The sequence below is a fragment of the Pongo pygmaeus genome, chromosome 16 (genome assembly GCF_028885625.2).
Source record: "Pongo pygmaeus isolate AG05252 chromosome 16, NHGRI_mPonPyg2-v2.0_pri, whole genome shotgun sequence".
In the NCBI taxonomy this organism is placed as follows: domain Eukaryota; kingdom Metazoa; phylum Chordata; class Mammalia; order Primates; family Hominidae; genus Pongo; species Pongo pygmaeus.
In genome coordinates, this window is record NC_072389.2 from 29,739,964 (window position 1) to 29,755,440 (window position 15,477).

Below are 15,477 nucleotides of genomic sequence, written 5' to 3' on the forward strand. Positions count from 1 at the left end.
TTTTTTGAGACAGAGTCTCACTCTGTTGCCCAGGCTGGAGAGCAGTGGCACGATCTTGGCTCACTGCAACCTCCACCTCCCAGGTTCAAGTGATTCTCCTGCCTCAGCCTCCCTGAGTAGCTGGGATTGGGATTACAGGCACGTACCACCATGCCTGGCTATTTTTTTTTTTTTTTGTATTTTTAGTAGAGATGGGGTTTTGCCATGTTAGCCAAGCTGGTCTCTAACTTTTGGCCTCAAGCAATCCTCCTGCCTCGGCCTCCCAAAGTGCTGGGATTACAGGTGTGAGCCACCACGCCCAGCCTACTCCCTGTCTTTTCTTGCTCTCAGGCACTCCTCCAGTGTCCTTCCTGTCACCCCCACTGGATGGACCCAGCTCAAAGCCAAGGGCCAGGCAGCCTTCAACGTTTGCCAGGCTCTGAGGTAGGCACTGGGGTGTGCAATGGATAGGACATGAGCAGCTCCTGTTTGGAAGCAGAGACACGGAAGCAGAAGGAATACTGCCAGCTGGTCTGGGTGGGGGGCCTGGGAGTGTGGCGTGGAGGACCGCCCTGAAGGCGGCAGAAGCTGAGCCCAGGCCGGAAGGCCGGGCTCCCTCAGGCAGAGGCTAACACAGAGTAGACAGAATGTGCTGTATGGGGGTGGCTGGGGCAGAAGACCACAGAAGCCATCCCTTCTGTGGGCCAAGCAGGGGCTGCAGAGTCAGCTGGCTCCTGCGTCAAGCTGGAGCAATGAGGAGTCCCGCAGGCGACACTCACAGGCGCACACTCGAAGATTGCTCCTGTGCCTGTGTGAGGAACCCACGTGAGGAACCCAGGCCAGTGGAGCTGAGGCCAGCAAGCGTGTGTTGCCGGCTCCATCAGAGACATGCAGACGCCTGAATCAGAGCAGTGCTGCATGGAGATAGAGAGAAGGGGGCATGGATTAAAGACACAGCCAGGGAGAAGGTTAACGTGGAGATGAGGTTGAATGGATGTAAAAATGAGGGAGGAGTCAGGGACAACCAGTGACCATGCCAGTGTGGAGCTACCACCTGGGGTACGGCAGAGATGAGGGTCTGGGGCTCTGGTTGCTGGAGGTGATGTGACCTGAGGAGGAATTGGCTTGGAGACTGCTGTCCCTGGTGCCTGACTTGTATGCTGCTGCCTGTGGCTGTGGAGGAGACATCCAGCACTGTTGCCCTGCACCGTTGTGTTGGAAGGGGAGGATTCCCACCCCTGTTGCGGGCCCTCATCCGCACCTCTGATGGTTGCTGGCCCTCACCTTTCTTCACATGCTGGGACTCAGATGAACGAGACCCGTTACCAACAGCAGATGTGGTCAGGAAAACATAACATCTTCTGAGAAGAAACACGGGGCAGGAGGTATCAGGCAAACTCTGCCACTTTCCATGGAGCCTGCATGGGGCCCTGTTGGTGGACGGCCAGTGTTCTCACCAGACGGTTCTCTCATCCAGTTTTGATTTGGAAGACATGGGTCTGATAAATCAGCAGACCTGGGGACTTGGACTGCATGAGGCCTTCTAAGTGGCTTAATTAAATGTTAAAGGATGTGTGTGAGTGCTCAGGCCACCGAAACAGTGCCATAGACTGGGCGGTTTTACCAACAGACTTTTGTTGTCTCCCGGTTCTGGAGGCTGGGAAGTCTGAGATCAAGGTGTCTGCAGGACTGGTGTCTTCTGAGCCCTTTCTCATCGGCTTATGGATGGCAAGATGTCTTCTCCTTGTGTTTTCACATGGTCTTTCTTCTGTGTGTCTCTGTGGCCTAATCTTCTCTTCTTAGAAGGACCTAGTCCTATGGACTAGGGCCCACACTAATGACCTCATTTTTTTCTTTTTGAGACGGAGTCTTGCTCTATCGCCCAGGCTAGAGTGCAGTGGCATGATCCCAGCTCACTGCAAACTCTGCCTCCTGTGTTCAAGCAGTTCTTCTGCCTCAACTTCCAAAGTAGCTGGGATTACAGGTGCCCGCTACCACGCCTGGCTAATTTTTGTAATTTTTGTATTTTCAGTAGAGACAGGGTTTCACCATGTTGACCAGGCTGGTCTTGAACTCCTGACCTCAAGTGATCCGCCTGCCTCGGCCTCCCAAAGTGCTAGGATTACAGGCGTGAGCCACTGCGCCTGTACAAAGGACCTCATTTTAACTTAATGATCTCTTTAAAGACCCTGTCTCCAAATACAGCCATATTCTGCAGTCCTGGGAGTTAGGGCTTCACCAGCTGAATTTGAGGGGACACAGTTCAGCCCATGACAAAGGAGCTGACAGCTCACGTTCTTGTGTGCGTCTTTGTGGAGTTGAGCCTCATGCCTCTGTGGTCCTGGGCCTGTGTTGCCCTTGGCCGGGCCCCTCTCTCTCACAAGCCCAAGGCAGTCTCCAGCCCAGGCACCAGGCACCTGATGGTGATGTTGTTCTCCAGCCTCCCCTTTCTGATGTGGGGCTGTTCACGCAGCAGTGCGTCCCCGTCCCCTCACATTCGCTCTTCCTTCTGGCATGGACCTGTATAGGTCGATGCACCTGTGTAAGGTGCCAAGTTTCCACCTGGCTTGGACTCATCAGAAATCACAGTAGTTGCTCAAAAGTCAGTGTCACCATTAAGAACATTTAATGTAGAACATTTTTCTTGTTTCTATTAAGTTTATCGTTTGTCCTTAATAAGCATAACCTGAACTTAGAGACGATTTGTTATTTTCTACTGTCCCAGTGCAATGGTGTCTTCGTCTGGCTTTCGCTGGAGAAGTCCGCGGGAGACACGTGGTAGGGGGTGTCCTCACTCCACAAGTGTGGAGCAGGGTTTTGTACCTAAGGATATTTCATACCCGCCAGGCTTTTGATGCTGTGACTGGCAAAGTGGTTTGCCGTCTCGAATCTCTCTTTAAAGGAAAACCTTACTCCGTCTTGGCATTGCCAAGCGAACAGTAGACACGGCGTTGGCTGCACAGCCCTTGTGCGGCCCCCGTGTCTGCTCTGGTGAAGAACCCTTGCTGTCGGTAAATAACTGACTTGTGGAAAATATATCCTCCCAGCTTGCATTTCAGCCTTGCCTTTACTGTTTAGCTTCTCTTCTTCACTAGGACATAGGTTTATTTCCCTGGTCAGGAGGCTAATAGTTGGCAGGAGGGAAACCCCTGCAGGGGTCCCTGGTGAGACGCTAAGAGCCACACAGGAAGCATGTGGGCTGTGAGAGTGTGGGGAATGTGTGTGGAGAGGGGGTTTGGGTGTGAAAAGGTGGCCTCTCGGAAGGCACTCTCTTGGTGGCCCTGCCTGGGGTGGGTCATTAGTGGGCCGGGAGGACAAGTTTGAAAACCAGTAGCTTAAGCTTGGACTATCCCTCTGAATCTAAATAGCAGTAAAACAGAATTTATAGAATTGTTTCATGGAATTTACCACATTTCAGACCACGTATATTAATATTTCTAATAACTTTATAACTTCTTGTAAGAGAAAAGGATGTTAAAAATGAAACCAGTATCGTCCCCTTTTGTAGAAAGATGTTTGTATTTTTATGACAACTTGAGACTGATTAGGAGTAACATTTCCTGTGTTGAGCAGGAGATGTACAGAGACCAGATAGCAAGGCCTTCCTTGGCCGGTTGGGGGTTTGCCCTTCCTAGTGGTGATCAGTCCTGGAGTGAAAACAAGTCCATCTGCAAAACAAATAAACACCGGGCTGTCAAGCTGCTTCTGGATGCCCAGTGACTAGTGAACAGCAGTTCCGTCTCAGCTCTTGCAGAGACCCACAGGGCGAGCCACCCACTCTCGGGGGCCCCCTGTACCCTTCCCAGTCCGGATCCCGGTGGCCCCAAGCTTTCATTGTGTCAGGGCCTTCCTTCCTCAAGGCAGTGCGGCTCCAGACATGAGGTACAGGCCTGCAACCACGTGACATGTGCCAACTGTCCCTCCACAGCATACATGACAACGGGAAAAAGGCCGGGCTGTATAAAGAAAACCTGCTGCTGCGGGGCTGCACCCTTAGGAACACGGACGCAGTCGTTGGCATCGTCATCTATGCAGGTAGGCTCGGGCACCTGGCACCACCTGCTGCCAGACAGTGCTGTGTTCTCCAGCACTTCCCCTCACTGTTTTCTTTTCTTTTTTCTTTTTCATTTTTTTTTTGAGATGAGTCTCGCACTGTTGCCCAGGCTGGAGTGCAGTGGCGCGATCTGGGCTCACTGCAAGCTCCACCTTCCGGGTTCACGCCATTCTCCTGCCTCAGCCTCCCGAGTAGCTGGGATTACAGGTGCCCACCACACCTGGCTAATTTTTTTTTTTTTTTTGTATTTTTTTTAGTAGATACAGGGGTTTCACCGTATTAGCCAGGATGGTCTCGATCTCCTGATCTCGTGATCCGTTCACCTTGGCCTCCCAAAGTGCTGGGATTCCTTTGGGAGGGTGAGCCATCGCACCCGGCCTCCCTCACTGTTTTCTAAGAGTAGCATGGCTGGATGCGGTGACTCACGCCTGTAATCCCAGCACTTTGGGAGGCTGAGACGGGCAGATCATGAGGTCAGGAGCTTGAGACCAGCTTGGCCAACATAGTGAAACCCCATCTCTACTAAAAACACACAAAAAATTAGCTGGGCCTGGTGGTGCACACCTGTAGTCCCAGCTACTAGGGAGGCTGAGGCAGGAGAATCTCTTGAACCTGAGAGACGGAGGTTGCAGTGAGCCGAGTTTGCGCCACCGCACTCCAGCCTGGGCAACAGAGTAAAACTCCATCTCAAAAAAAAAAAAAAAAAAAAGCGTAACATATCCTCATTGTAGAACATTTGGAAACTAGGAAAATGGAAAGGAGCAAAAGCAAAAATTCTTTGAATAGTACCTCAACCCAAAGCCTTCTTTCTTGGCATGGTAGTTTATTTCTTTCCATTTCTTTTTCCACAGTCATTATATATATATATAAGATTAATTTCATTTTATTTTACTTATTTTCAGACCTGTTCAACAGGAAGTAAGATTAATTTTAAACCCTGCTTTTTTGACCGAGCTTCTCACCTAAGCACCAGTGAATGGCAGCATGGAATTCCCTCCACGCCGTCTGTGCAGCTGGTCCCTTAGCTCCAGACTCTGACTTGCCATGTCTCTTTGTCCTCTCCGACAGGACATGAAACCAAGGCTCTGCTGAACAACAGCGGGCCCCGCTACAAGCGCAGCAAGCTGGAGAGGCAGATGAACTGCGACGTGCTCTGGTGTGTCCTGCTCCTTGTTTGCATGTCTCTGTTTTCAGCAGTCGGTAAGTCTCCTAGACGGATCGGAAATGAGTGGGGGCCAGGCGCAGGGGCTCGTGCCCGTAATCCTAGCACTGGGAGGCCGAGGCGGGTGGATCACTTGAGGTCAGGAGTTGGTGACCAGCTGGCCAACATGGTGAAATCCCATCTCTACTAAAAATACAAAAAAAAATGTGCCTGTAGTCCCAGCTACTCGGGAGGCTGAGGCAGGAGAATGGCTTGAACTTGGGAGGGGGAGGCTGCAGCAAGCTGAGATCGCACCACTGCACTCCAGCCTGGGTGAGAGAGTGAGATTCTGTTTCCAAAAAAAAAAAAAGAAAGAAAGAAAGAAAGAAACGAGTGGGCTCCAGGTGAGCTTGGTGGGCTGCCCCCAGACATGCAAACCTAGCACTCAAAAGTTAAAACCCCAGTTTTTCACTGACTTGAACTCAAGGGCAGCCTGCATCAGCACAGGCCACATGGAAACGCCTGGGTGAATGGGCATGGTAGAGTATAGCTGTCCCTCGGTATCCATGGGGGGTTGGTTCCAGGACTCCCCCTCTATAACAAAATCTTCAGATGCTCAAGTCCCTGATATGAAGTGGAATAGTATTTGCATATAACCTACCTATCCCTTCCTCTACTTTAAATCAGCAGTCCCCAACCTTTTTGGCACCAAGGACTGGTTTTTGAAGACATTTTTTTCACGGATGTGGGGGTAGCGGGGGATATGGTTTAGGGATGAAACTGTTCCACCTCAGATCATCGGGCACCAGTTAGATTCTCATCAGGAGCGTGCAACCTAGATCCCTCCCATGCACAATTCACAATAGGGTTCATGCTCCTGTGAGAATCGAATGCTAGGTTGGTGCTCCTGTGAGAATCGAATGCTGCCGCTGATCCGACAGGAGACGGAGCTCAGGTGGGAATGCTCACTCACCTGCCACTCACCTCCAGCTGTGCCGCCCGGTTCCTAACAGGCCATGGACCAGTACCAGTCTGCAGCCTGGGAGTTAGGGACCCCTGCTTTAAATCACTTCTAGGTTACTTATAATGCCTAATACAATGTAAATGTCATGTAAATAATGGTTATACTGTGTTGTTTAGGGAATACACACAGATATAATTTTTTTCTCCTAATATTTTTGGTCCATGGTTGGTTGAATCCACGGATATGGAACCCACAGATACTGAGGGCTGACTGTAATGTTATTTTCTGAACTGACGATTTCTTAGTGGAAGAATGCTTTCATCACAGCAGTGGCGGTAATTCCAGGGGAAGAAGTATCAGTAAGCTGGTGCCGAATTAAGGCTAATAGCAGGAGAAGCACAAATGTTACTAATGGGAACTTCATGAAAAGAGAAACAAAAAATGGCTTGGGGTCCTAAGAAGGGACTAGCAGTTAGGTTCCATGTAGGGCTACCCCAAGTGGGTGCGATGTGGTCTCAGCCCAGCGGCATGAGTTACAGATGTACGGGACATGAAAAAGGCTTCTGTGACCAGACAGGTGTGGGTCCAGTGGATTAGGCAATGTGCACTACTGTTGGCTTCCCAGAGCCTCCTATATGTGAACTGTGAGTCTCAGGAAAGGACAATAATGGCAGTGTCTGAGCCTACCGACTGTTTTTTTGCTGCGCATTTCATGAGACTGGTATTTCGTGAGATGTGTGTTAAGAAATTCTGTCTTGGCGCCTCACACTGTCAGCTGCCAACACGCGGGTAGCTCTGTGTTGGGACAAGTGGTGCCACTTAGCACCAACAATGGGAAATTCTCAGTGTAAGGAAGAGACCAAGTCCCACCTCCTTCCTGAAGTTGGATCGAAGGTGCCAAGAACATTGTGTTTTCACTTTCTGACATGACAAAGCTGAATAAGAAAACCAAATGTGCTTGCATCAGGTAACGAATATTAAAGTTTTGCTTTAATATACGCTAGCAATGTTCTTATTTTTCCATTGGATGAATGACATTTCCCTTTGAACATTACTACAGGACATGGACTGTGGATATGGCGATATCAAGAGAAGAAGTCATTATTTTATGTCCCCAAGTCTGATGGAAGCTCCTTATCCCCAGTCACAGCTGCAGTTTACTCATTTTTAACAATGATAATAGTTCTGCAGGTAACAATACTAAGTATCGTACAATAATTGCTTTACTTTTATGAAGAGAACTTAAAATCATCATACTCTGTTCAGAATTTCCTATAAATTCTGTGTCTAGGAAGACGGCAAATATATCTACCTGGAGTTCTGCCTTCTATTTTTCAGCCTAAATCACCTATGGGATCTTTCCTTGGGTGATTTTTAAGTTAAAATTCTCCTTTTCTGTTCTGAAGATTCTTGTGCTTTGAGGGTTTGGTTTGGGTCACTGTTTTGTTGTTTTTCCTTTCAGTTACTTTTTTTAAAACAATAGATTTTATTTTGGGATAATTTTAAGGTTTGCAGAAAAGTTGCAATGACTTTTGCAACTTTTCTGTAAATCTTTAAATTATTCCAAAATAAAATTTAGTTTTCTAAATAAATTTTACAGAGAGTTTCCATGCATCCCTCACCCAGTTTCCCCTAATGTGGACATATTACATTGTCATGGGACATTGTGAAAACTAAGAAGCCAACTTTAGTCCTTTGCTTTCTTTTTTTTCTTTTTTCTTTTTCTTTTTTTTTTTTAGACAGAGTCTCGCTTTGTCGCCAGGCTGGAGTGCAGTGACATAATCTTGGCTCACTGCAACCTCCACCTCCTGATTTCAAGCAATTATCTTGCCTCAGCCTCCCGAGTAGCTGGGATTACAGGTGCATGCCACACACTTGGCTAATTTTTGTATTTTTAGTAGAGATGGGGTTTCACCATGTTGGCCAGGCTGGTCTTGAACTCCTGACCTCAAGTGATCCACCCACCTCGGCCTTCCGAAGTGCTAGGATGACAGGCGTGAGCCACTGCACCCAGCCTAGTCCTTTGCTTTGAACAAAACTACAGACTTCTTTCAGATCCCACTAGTCCTTCCATACAGGTGCTTTTTGTCCTCCAGGATTTAGTTGAGGTTATCCACATTGCATTTATCTGCACTTGCTATTGTTACTATTATTATTAATTCGTGTGCCTCTCTGACACCTCCCAGTCAATGCCTTGCTATCTATGCCCAGAAAGGTCTGTAAAAGAGTGGGGAGGGTCCCAGAGTCCAGAGGACAAGGGGGCAGTGGGGTCACTACCAACCTTCCTGGGAACTGAGTGACCAGAGGACATTGGCTCAGCCTTTGCCTAGGAGGGAACCTTTGCTGTCTCTTATATGTGCATCATACAACAGGAAACAGTCTTATTTAACTGTCTAAATTAGTTTTTTAAATAAATGCAAATTTTGTTCTAGCCTTGAGTTGGGACTGTAGTTGGCGTTTGATTAATGTACTTCAGTTCCCAGGAGAACCCAGTTAGTCTGTGTGTGATATTCTGAGTCTGTAAACATTAGTTCAATACTGTTACTCTACAAAAACAAATGAGTAAGTAAACATTAATTTCGAGGAGAATTGTTCTTAAATTATGGAGGCATCACTGAATGTTTTTCTCAAAGCCTCTTTCCCTTTCCTCTGCATTGTACAAGAAGAGCACAGAATCACAAGGCCAGCATCTGAAAAAAGACTGTCTGTTGTGTTTGCACTGCCCCCTGAACTTGGGGTTGTATCCCTGGGAGATGGGAGCCCAGGGAAAGCCTGGGGGTCGAATGCCACCATGGAGTGTGGTGTGAGGTGACCTTGCTTATAAGGACTGACTGTGCCATGATTTTTTTTTTCTCTTTTCTCTCTTTCCTGTCCTAGCCTCTCTCAAGCACAACTTGCTTGCTTCTATCCAAGCCATGGGTACCATACTTCCAGACACGATAGTGGATCCCCACCCTGCAGCTGCTCCATAAGCTGTCCTAGTTTATTCTCTTTGCCAATACTCTAATACTTTTCCAATACTGACTCTAAACCAACCTATTTAAGCTCTCTTAAAGGTACAGTATAGTCCCTACTTTCTTGCGGTTGTAGTCATTTGTTATTTAAATAGATTAATTCCCCAGCTCCCTGGTCCTCATGGTCATTCATCCTGTGTGCCTTGTCTCTTCCAGGTTTTGATCCCAATTTCCTTATACGTTTCCATTGAAATTGTTAAAGCATGCCAAGTGTACTTCATTAACCAGGACATGCAGTTGTATGACGAAGAAACAGACTCGCAGCTGCAGTGCCGAGCTCTGAACATCACGGAAGACTTAGGGCAGATACAGTACATTTTCTCAGATAAAACTGGCACTTTGACAGAGAATAAGATGGTTTTCCGAAGATGCACTGTGTCTGGTGTAGAATATTCTCATGATGCAAATGGTGAGTCTGGGGGTGCGGGGCTCCCAACCCAGGCTGAACCAGAAAGCTGCCCTATCCAGAGCTGCTTGGAGACACACACACACACACACACACACACACACACACACACACACACACACAGGCTTCAGGGATTACTGATTTTCAAGGGAGTATAAAGACGTGGCTGTCAGAGCAGCTCAGGTGCCTGAAGCCTGGTGCTGTTTATAGAGCAGGCACTGGCATGGCCGCCCGCCCTGTTCCTGCAGTGTCTGGGGTGCCAGGCGTCCGCCTAAGCGATCAGGCAAGCCACCCGCAAGGAGCTCACTCCCAAGGCATCTGGTCCCCTTGCTCTGCCACACCAAGGGACAGAGAGATGTCTCTGTTGTCACCCATCCATTTTCTAGTCATAAAATCCTCAGAAGGGCACTGGCTAATTCATGCTTCATTCTCTTCCCTGGAACAGTGTTCCTGGGAACTGGAAAGATGAATCGCCTCACTCCCAATTATTGAAGCGGTCCCCACTCCCACCTCTCCCTTCCTTATCTGTGGCTGCCTCCTTCCAACCTGATGCCTCTGGGGAGACACCAGCTTCCGAAACCCAGGGTGTGACTTCAGCCAGCGCCCCACCCCGGTCAGGAGAGGGCACGGACCAGGGTCCCTGCCACCGCTGTGCCTGAGGCTGTAGCACCCTGGGAGTGGGCACCCTGCACTGCAGCCTGGGGTCCATTTCCTGCCTGTAACAGAAACAGAGTCCATGCTACAGAAACAGTAAATTAAAACCGGACAGAGGGAACGCAAGCGGGCATGACTAGGAAGCTGCTCTTTAGAAGGATTTGGTGGGAGGCATCTGTTGATTACCTGACACTTTTGTGAGATTTATAAAACCAAGGATTATCATGATAGCCACAGTCTTCCTCAACACAAAATGAAAGCAGTCATAGTAAACAGAAGGCAGAGGAAATTACCCACTTTGTTTAAAGTTTTATTTGCCACCCAAAATAGATAATCAGTGACAGTACTCCATCCACTCGCCCGTCCTCCCTCCCACCAGCCTCCTTTGGCCTCCCCCTCCTCTCTTTTTCCCTTCTCCTACCCTCCTGTCCTCTCCCTCCTTCCTCCCCTTCCCCTCCCATAGTTTCTAAACCTGGTACAGCACAGTGCATTGTGTGCTCTTCTCAAAAACAGAACTCAGCAGAGTCCTGAGGGGATCAGAGACCCGGGCAGTCGGTTCTACAGCAGCCCTTAAAGCCAAGACCCAGTTTCAGATAGACACGAGGAATAGGTTTTGAGATCTGTTGCACAGCCAGGTGACCAGAGGCAATAAGAATGTATTATACATTTCAAAATGACTGAGAGAGTAAATTTTAACTGTCTCACCAGAAAAACATGATAGGTGAGCAAAGTGACAGATTTGTTAACTAGCATGATTTAATCATGCCACATTGTACACATATATCAGAACATCACATTGCACCCCATAAATGTATACAATGCTGATTTATCCATTAATAATAATAATACATTTAAAAGATAATAATAAAGTTGGAAGCTCAGGCTCCCTGGGGCAGGATCCCAACTAAGATTACAGAAAGATTCTGACAGTTGCCAAATGCTACCATAAAACCAGAGGGTTTCCTTGCCTCAAGACACAGGGAGCTTCCTGGTGATGAATGAAACCACATACATCTCAGCAGCGTGTTTTAGAGAAGTGCCTGGATCAGCTATTGACAGGCACCCAGGCAAGGAGCATCATCAGCCAGTTATCTTATGATCTGACCTCTCCAGATCTCACTCATAAAGGAGTTCAGATGGACTCTGAGCCCCAAGCCCTGCTCACATACCAGAACCGGCTGTGGAAGCCTTGGGTGTGCCCCCTGTGACAGCTTGGCCTGATGACCTGAAGCTGGCTGGCTGTGCATGCCCAGGAGGGGGCATTACCTGCTCCTGGGCCTCATCTTTCCTGAGGACATGGAAGGCATGCCTGGGGCCACTGCCTATCAGAAACCACTTCAGAACACCAACACACCAGCCATGGCCCCCACAGCCTCTGAGGGAAGGAGGGGGCCCTGAAGGATGGCTCCATGGAGCTCCGGATGTGCGGGACCACTGCTGGGGGAGGGTGGGATGGGCCAGTCCACTTTCTTGGAGGCTGAAGCCCAGCCCCTCACCTCATGCTGGACAGAGTCATGTGTCCAGGTTTTGTGCGTCCTTGCTTACTTACGGTGCACTGGGCTGATGTCGCCCGAGAGCTGGTGAGACATTTGCAGGGCGTCTGCTCCTGGAATTAGGATCTCCCTGAGTTGGAATCCTGGCATTGGCAAGTACTCGGCCTTGTGATGGTGGGCAGGTGACTTCCCCTTTTTTATCCCCATTTTTCTCATCTCTCACAGAGGGTCTGTTAAGAGATGTGCAGTATAGGGCCTGGTCCACGCGGCTGGCCAGCTCCATAAGTATCTCCTTCTCTGGCCTCTTGACAGGCCCCTGCTGCTTTGACTCAGCACCATGCCTGTGCTTGAAGTTCTGATTAAACGCTTGTTCTGATGAGTAATCCTCATGAATGGTCTCCATTTTGCTCATCCACGGTGAAACAAGCTGTCCTCCCTGGGCAAAACCCAGAAAACTGGTTCAGAACCACGGGTTAGCAAGAAGCCGCAGCGCAGGCACCTCTAAAGGGGATTTGCCCAGCGTTCACCAAGTCATGGGGAATTTGCTCAGCAGGGGCGCCTATAGGCTTTTGCGCAACATCATGGTCAAGATCATCTTGGATGGAGTTTCAAAGCTGAGTCCAAACCCTAGCTGTAGGGGTCCAAGCGTGCAATCTAGGAGTGTGAGCCCCCCGTGCCATAGCATTTCATCCAGACAGGAGCAGATGGTGGCCACCGTCCATGTGGGCAAGGAGCTCAGCACCAGGTGAGCACTGTCATCCCAGCATGACTGGAAGGCCCGCCACCCTCTGTCCTGCCTCCCTCCCCCAGCCACCTGCCACCCTACCCCATGTACACCTAGGCTCTACCTGAAGAGACCGGCTGGACGTCAACCCGTTCCCCTTCCCCTAAGTTGTGCGACCTAAGAAAGCTCCTTACGTTCTCTGAGATCAAAGTCAGTCTTCTCATCTGTGAAACAGAGTTGAGAATATCAACTTCCCCAGGTTGCAGCTGACTGAGGATGTTCTCTGTCCCTTGCTATTAGAGAGCGAGGGTGGTGAATCCTCTAGGGCTGCCCTGCTGGAAGCCTCGCAGAAACTAAAACACACTGAATGGGTTCTCTCCGCCCAGCCTTCCCCCATGATGCCTCACCCTCCGCCCTCTCCCCACAGCGCAGCGTCTGGCCAGGTACCAGGAGGCAGACTCGGAGGAGGAGGAGGTAGTGCCCAGAAGGGGCTCAGCGTCCCAGCGCGGCAGCATCGGGAGCCACCAGAGTGTCCGGATGGTGCACAGAACCCAGAGCACCAAGTCCCACCGGCGCACCAGCAGCCGGGCTGAGGCCAAGAGGGCCAGCATGCTGTCCAAGCACACGGCCTTCAGCAGCCCCATGGTGAGTGTACAGAGCCTCCTGCTAGGGCGCTGCCACATCTCTTCCCCATTTTCACCATCCCCCGCTCATGGAAGGTGTCTATATTTAATCCTACAAATACACTGTCGCTGGGCGGCTTGGCTCTACTCAGCAGAAGCTTTTCTGGCCAACACTTTCTCTCCACTGTTGTCTTTTCCAAGACACTGACATGGACCCTTTGCATGGCTTCTAAGGCTGGTTGATTGCTGGCAAGTCACCCAGAAAGGGTGACAAAGAGGAAGCCCGTGCTGCCAAATGAAGCAAATAAAACCTCAGGACAAGATGACAACCACTAAAAAGCAAAGCCAACCCCTCCCGAGGGAGTTTTAATTAGACGAGCCCAAATCCATAAAATACTTTCTGCCTGGCCTTGTCAGCCGCCAGACATTAATGGACCACCATCATCCAGCAGGGAGAGGTGCAGAAGTGAGCAATAACCTCTGAAAGAGCCTTTCACTTCTGAAATGTTTTACCAACGCAGCAGAGGGGATGAATCCCCCTTGCTTACTCTGTGGTGGCCTCATTCTCTCATGTGCTTCTAAACCCACAGAGAAGCTGCCATCTAAATAGGGCTGATTTAGAGTTTTGGACGCTGATTGGTGGGTTTCTACAGGGCCCCAGGAGTGGGGGCTGTCACGCTTGGCAGGAGGGAGGTTGCATTGCAACAATGTTTCCTGACAGCATCTTTCAATATGAGTCAAGAGTATTTAAAGTATTCAAACTTTCTCGTTTAGCAATTTAGCGATTCAGCCAAGGATTGCTACATATGGAAGTTTATCAGTGTGTAATTTACATCAGCAAAACTGAAAGAAGTTTAAATATCCAGTAATAAAGGGATGGTCAAATAAATGATGACATGTCCATTTTCAAGCTGTTAAAATGTGTTTTTAAATAATTCTTAAAAGCCTTGAAAAGTTCAGACAATTAATAATGTTTTGGAGAAAATGGAAACCACCAATATGTATATAAAATATTTTGATTATGTAAAATTTAAATGTAGAGCAAAAAGACTAGAGGGCAATGCTGACGCATGTTTTTCACAAAGTGGATAGAAGCTATGTATATTTTGTGCAATTAAAATTGTAAGTAATTTACAATTATAAAATGACATATATGTATATGAGAGATGAAGTTCTGTTTACAGCTTATAATAAAATCAAAGTACCTTAAATAGTCACGCCCCAAGATCCTCAGCAGGCTACTGGGTGGGACTCACTGCCAGCCTCCCTTTCTCCCCAGGAGAAGGACATCACGCCTGACCCAAAGCTGCTGGAGAAGGTGAGTGAGTGTGACAAGAGCCTAGCCGTGGTGAGGCACCGGGAGCACCCGCTGGCCCACCTCTCGCCCGAGCTGTCTGACGTCTTTGATTTCTTCATCGCACTCACCATCTGCAACACAGTCGTCGTCACGTCCCCGGATCAGCCACGAACGAAGGCAAGTTCTGGAGGGTCCCTGAGCTTGACCTTGACCTTCTGCACTGCGGGCCATGGTTGTCAGTCCTCCTGAGGGCAGGCGCCCTTCCCTTTCCTGCAGCAAGCGCTCTTAGCGCATCGTGACCTAAGGGGGATGCAGTGGGGTGCTTCATACTCGGCAAAACAGTGCTTGTGGTTCTGCAGCATTGGCCCCGGGCTGCAGTGAGCAGGGGCTATGGTTGGGGCCAAGTGGAAGGCGACAGCCCACCAGAGATGACTTCTGAGCCTGGGAGGGGAGGGACACAGGGCAGCCAGCCAGGCTAGCCTCAGGTAGGCAGGTGGGTGTGTGGAGGCCCTGCCTGCCTGGGTCTTTCCTTTGCTGCCTGTCCTGGGGCAGGGCGGGAGGGAGGCTGCCCAGAACAACCTCCCCGAGCCTCAAGGCCCCATATCCACACAGGAGAGAGGACAAGACAGGTCGGGGGCCCAGCTTCCGGGACAAGGAGCTTGCACATGGACCCTGACTCTACCAGCCATGCAGCTGGAGACACATTGGCCTCCTCCCTGTGCCTGGGGTGCCTGCCTGGGCCGTGGGGCCATGGGGAGGATTTATGGGACATTGAAGATTGTTCTTCAATGAAAAGCTGTCGAGAATCGATCAGAGGCTACTTAGGATACTAGAAATATAGCAATGCTCAAATTGGTTTTGGTTCAGTCTGACATTAAGGTTTTCTCCTGAGAGAGGAAAGGTTGCACGTGTGAAAGCTCCTTTATCACCCAGTGCACCCCAGAAAGCCCTGCAGTGGGCTAGGCAGTGTAGGCAGCATGGAAGCGTGATATGCATATGGAACCAGGCAGTTTTGAATGTTGAATGGGGTGGGTGTGTGTCATAGACTTCCCAGCCCCCGACTCTCCCAGGATCCCTTCCCAGCCTCCTGGGTCTGCCCCTCCAGCAGGTCCCTCAGCAGGCGATGTG

The 15,477-nt window shown here is 49.5% G+C and overlaps 1 protein-coding gene across 1 annotated transcript in view; it reads left to right on the plus strand.

Moving 5' to 3' along the window:
* Positions 1-15,477, plus strand: part of ATP10A (ATPase phospholipid transporting 10A (putative)) — a 179,803-nt gene that overhangs the window by 127,325 nt on the left and 37,001 nt on the right. Inside the window, exons 4-9 of the mRNA XM_054451653.2 lie at positions 3,908-4,014; positions 5,102-5,233; positions 7,199-7,329; positions 9,309-9,561; positions 12,857-13,074; positions 14,332-14,526. Of these exons, the coding sequence (XP_054307628.1) occupies positions 3,908-4,014; positions 5,102-5,233; positions 7,199-7,329; positions 9,309-9,561; positions 12,857-13,074; positions 14,332-14,526 (1,036 nt within the window). The remainder of the gene's footprint in view (positions 1-3,907; positions 4,015-5,101; positions 5,234-7,198; positions 7,330-9,308; positions 9,562-12,856; positions 13,075-14,331; positions 14,527-15,477) is intronic.